At 52.6% G+C, this 2,534-nt stretch overlaps 1 protein-coding gene across 1 annotated transcript in view; it reads right to left on the bottom strand.

Moving 5' to 3' along the window:
- The window catches only part of CACNG2 (calcium channel, voltage-dependent, gamma subunit 2), a 115,189-nt gene extending 114,867 nt beyond the window's left edge, over positions 1-322 (bottom strand). The window contains exon 1 of the mRNA XM_012638063.1: positions 43-322. Coding sequence (XP_012493517.1) covers positions 43-253 — 211 coding nt within the window. The 5' untranslated portion in view covers positions 254-322. The remainder of the gene's footprint in view (positions 1-42) is intronic.
- Positions 323-2,534: the final 2,212 nt, after the last annotated feature.

Genomic DNA, 2,534 nt, shown 5'->3' with positions numbered 1-2,534 from the left:
GGGGTGGGGTGGCGAGGGGGGAGGAGATGGGAAATCAAATACCTTCTAGGCAGCAGGTTCTCCACAATCCAGAATGGGTCATAACTTCCTCGTTCTTTTTGCTGGTTTCATTCTCACTGACACTTTTGGTCTTGCAAACCCCTCTGGAGTAGAGCCAATAGTCGGTTCCCACAGCTATGGTCATCAGGCTGAAGGCAGCGAAAGCACCAACGGTGGTTAAAAGCATTTGAACACCTCGATCAAACAGCCCCATAATTCTTCATTATATAAACACCCAACCGACTTCTGGTTCTCGGGAGAGTGTGTGTGAGGGTGCGAGTACTAAAGCAAAAAAATAAAAATAAAAATAAAAATAATTCCACTACTAATATAATGGATATATGTGTGAATAGAGAATATGGAGTTATAAAAAAAAGGGAGGTAAGAAAGCTCACGGAAAAGAGTGTAAATTATAAAGATCACACGGGAAGAGAGGCTTGCCTTTTGAGATCACAAACTGTTCCAGTTGCAGTGATTTTTTTTTTTTTAAAAAAAGGAAGAAAAAAAATAAAAAGACACCCCCCACCCCCCCAAGTGAGATGCCTTAATCTCTTTTTCTAAAATTCTGGTCTCCAGTTTCCATATGTGATAGCTAATTTGGAGATGGCTTCCACAGTGAACCGGGGAACGGCCGAATTCTCAACACCATCTCTCATGGTCGGGACCTAGACAGTTAGAGACTGCAAGAGCCGAGATGCAACCTTCGGTCTTCGTTCTCGGCTCTGCGGCCTGCGCCATGAAAATCCTTTGCTCCGCCAGTTCTCCTCCTTGGGGGGTCTCGGCGCCTTCTTTTCAGACCAGACTTCCCAGTATTCTGCGAGCCCTTGAGCTCAGCTGCACAGGCGCGGGGGTCTCGCCTCCCATGGTCCTGCCCCGGCGGCGGCGGCGGCAGCAGGGCGGGCGCGGCGGCGGCGGCGGCAGGACGAGCAGCGGCGGCGGTTATTGTTGTTGGTGGCGGGGGCAGTGTCGGCGAAGTGGGGGAGGGAGGGGGTTTCTCCCGGAGACTCGAGGCGGGTTTCCCTCCCCCTATCTGCAAAGCTCCTGGAAACCAGGCGGCCGGCGTCTTGCTGCAGGATGGGCCGCCCGCCTGCCCCCCCACGCGCCGGCGGCCCGCGCTCCCACCTACTGCATTACCGCCGGTGCTGAACTGGACAGCTCCCCGCGCCGCCCGCGCCGCGCTCCGGGCCGCCGGCCGCCCGCCAGCAGGGGGGCGCGGGCCACAGTCCGCCCGCTCCCGGGCCCGCGAGGCCGGCGCAGGGCGGGGGCTGCCTTCCCGCTTTGCACCCCTCTCCCAGATCCTAAAATGAGCGCTCGCCCGGGCTCCCGGAGCTCAGAGGAAGGCGTAGCTAGAGACAGCTCTCTGCCTCTCCCTCTCCCCCCCTCCCCTGTCCTCCCCCCCTGGTGTTTCTTCCAGCTCAGCCTCCTTCTCATTCCATCTCTACGTGCCCAGAGCTCCAAATACAACCCTCCCATCACAATCAGACGGGCACAAAACTTCAACCAGCCGTTTCTCTGCCTGGAAGCAGTGAAAGTATAACCTGGATGGGTAATTACAAACACCGTCTCTCTCTGTTTTTTAGATAATCGTGTCACTTTGCTTTTCGGGGGATTTGTTTTGTTCTATTGGCTCGCGAGATACATCTCCTTTGGGTTGTTCCTCTCTGGTCTCTTTGTCTCTCTCTGGCTACCAAGGGGTGCGCGTGGCACTGTCTGTGTCTCTCTGTAGTTTTCCGTGAAATTCCAAATCTTGCTTCTACAAGCAGACATTTTGGAAAGATTATTCATGAAAAGGGGTGCGAAAGGGTGTCGAGCAGCGGGGGCTCGGGCAATGATTTTCATCTCAAGGAAGAACATGTTTTCAGGGGATGTGGGTGAAATGTGAATCCTTCTAAGTTTCCTATGTCATTCATAACTGGTTTGGAAGAGATAAAAAAATCTCCCAGCTATGAACACCGAAACGCATAACCGTCCCCTCTTCCTCAGCAGAGTCGTTATCGTGGGTTAATGACAGCGTCACCTCCTGTTTCTATATGTGCAACTTTTCCTTAACGTGACCTCTGGAGAAAGAGCAGCACATCAGCTCCTGCTGCTACCGATTACATTTTTTTTCTCTGATCGGTTTTCTAGTTAAGTGAGCGGGAGCACATGAGGCATGACGTGGGTGCATGTTTTTGATTTTTTGGGGGGGAGGGGGGAGCCTGAAGAGGACCGTGAGTCTGATAGGCCAATTGGAGGGATCAGAGATGCTTCAGTCTCATAACTCAATTGTTCCATACTTTCCTCTCTCTCCCCTCACTCTTTTTCTTGAGATCATTTGCTTGACAATTTCTCAGTGATCTGGTGGTTATCAGAGAGCACATAAGGGATGACTGGATTGAAAACTGTCTTTGTTTGGTGTAAGCCCGTTGCTAACTGCCTTCCCTCAGCTCGGAGCTGGTCTGCAGGTACGGCCAGGGCGTTCTGTTTGGCGTAGGAAAACTACCTGTTTCTCCACC

This window comes from Propithecus coquereli, unplaced genomic scaffold (assembly GCF_000956105.1).
Source record: "Propithecus coquereli isolate 6110/MARCELLA unplaced genomic scaffold, Pcoq_1.0 Scaffold126, whole genome shotgun sequence".
Classification (NCBI taxonomy): Eukaryota; Metazoa; Chordata; class Mammalia; order Primates; family Indriidae; genus Propithecus; species Propithecus coquereli.
This window is presented reverse-complemented; position numbering and strand designations above follow the sequence as displayed.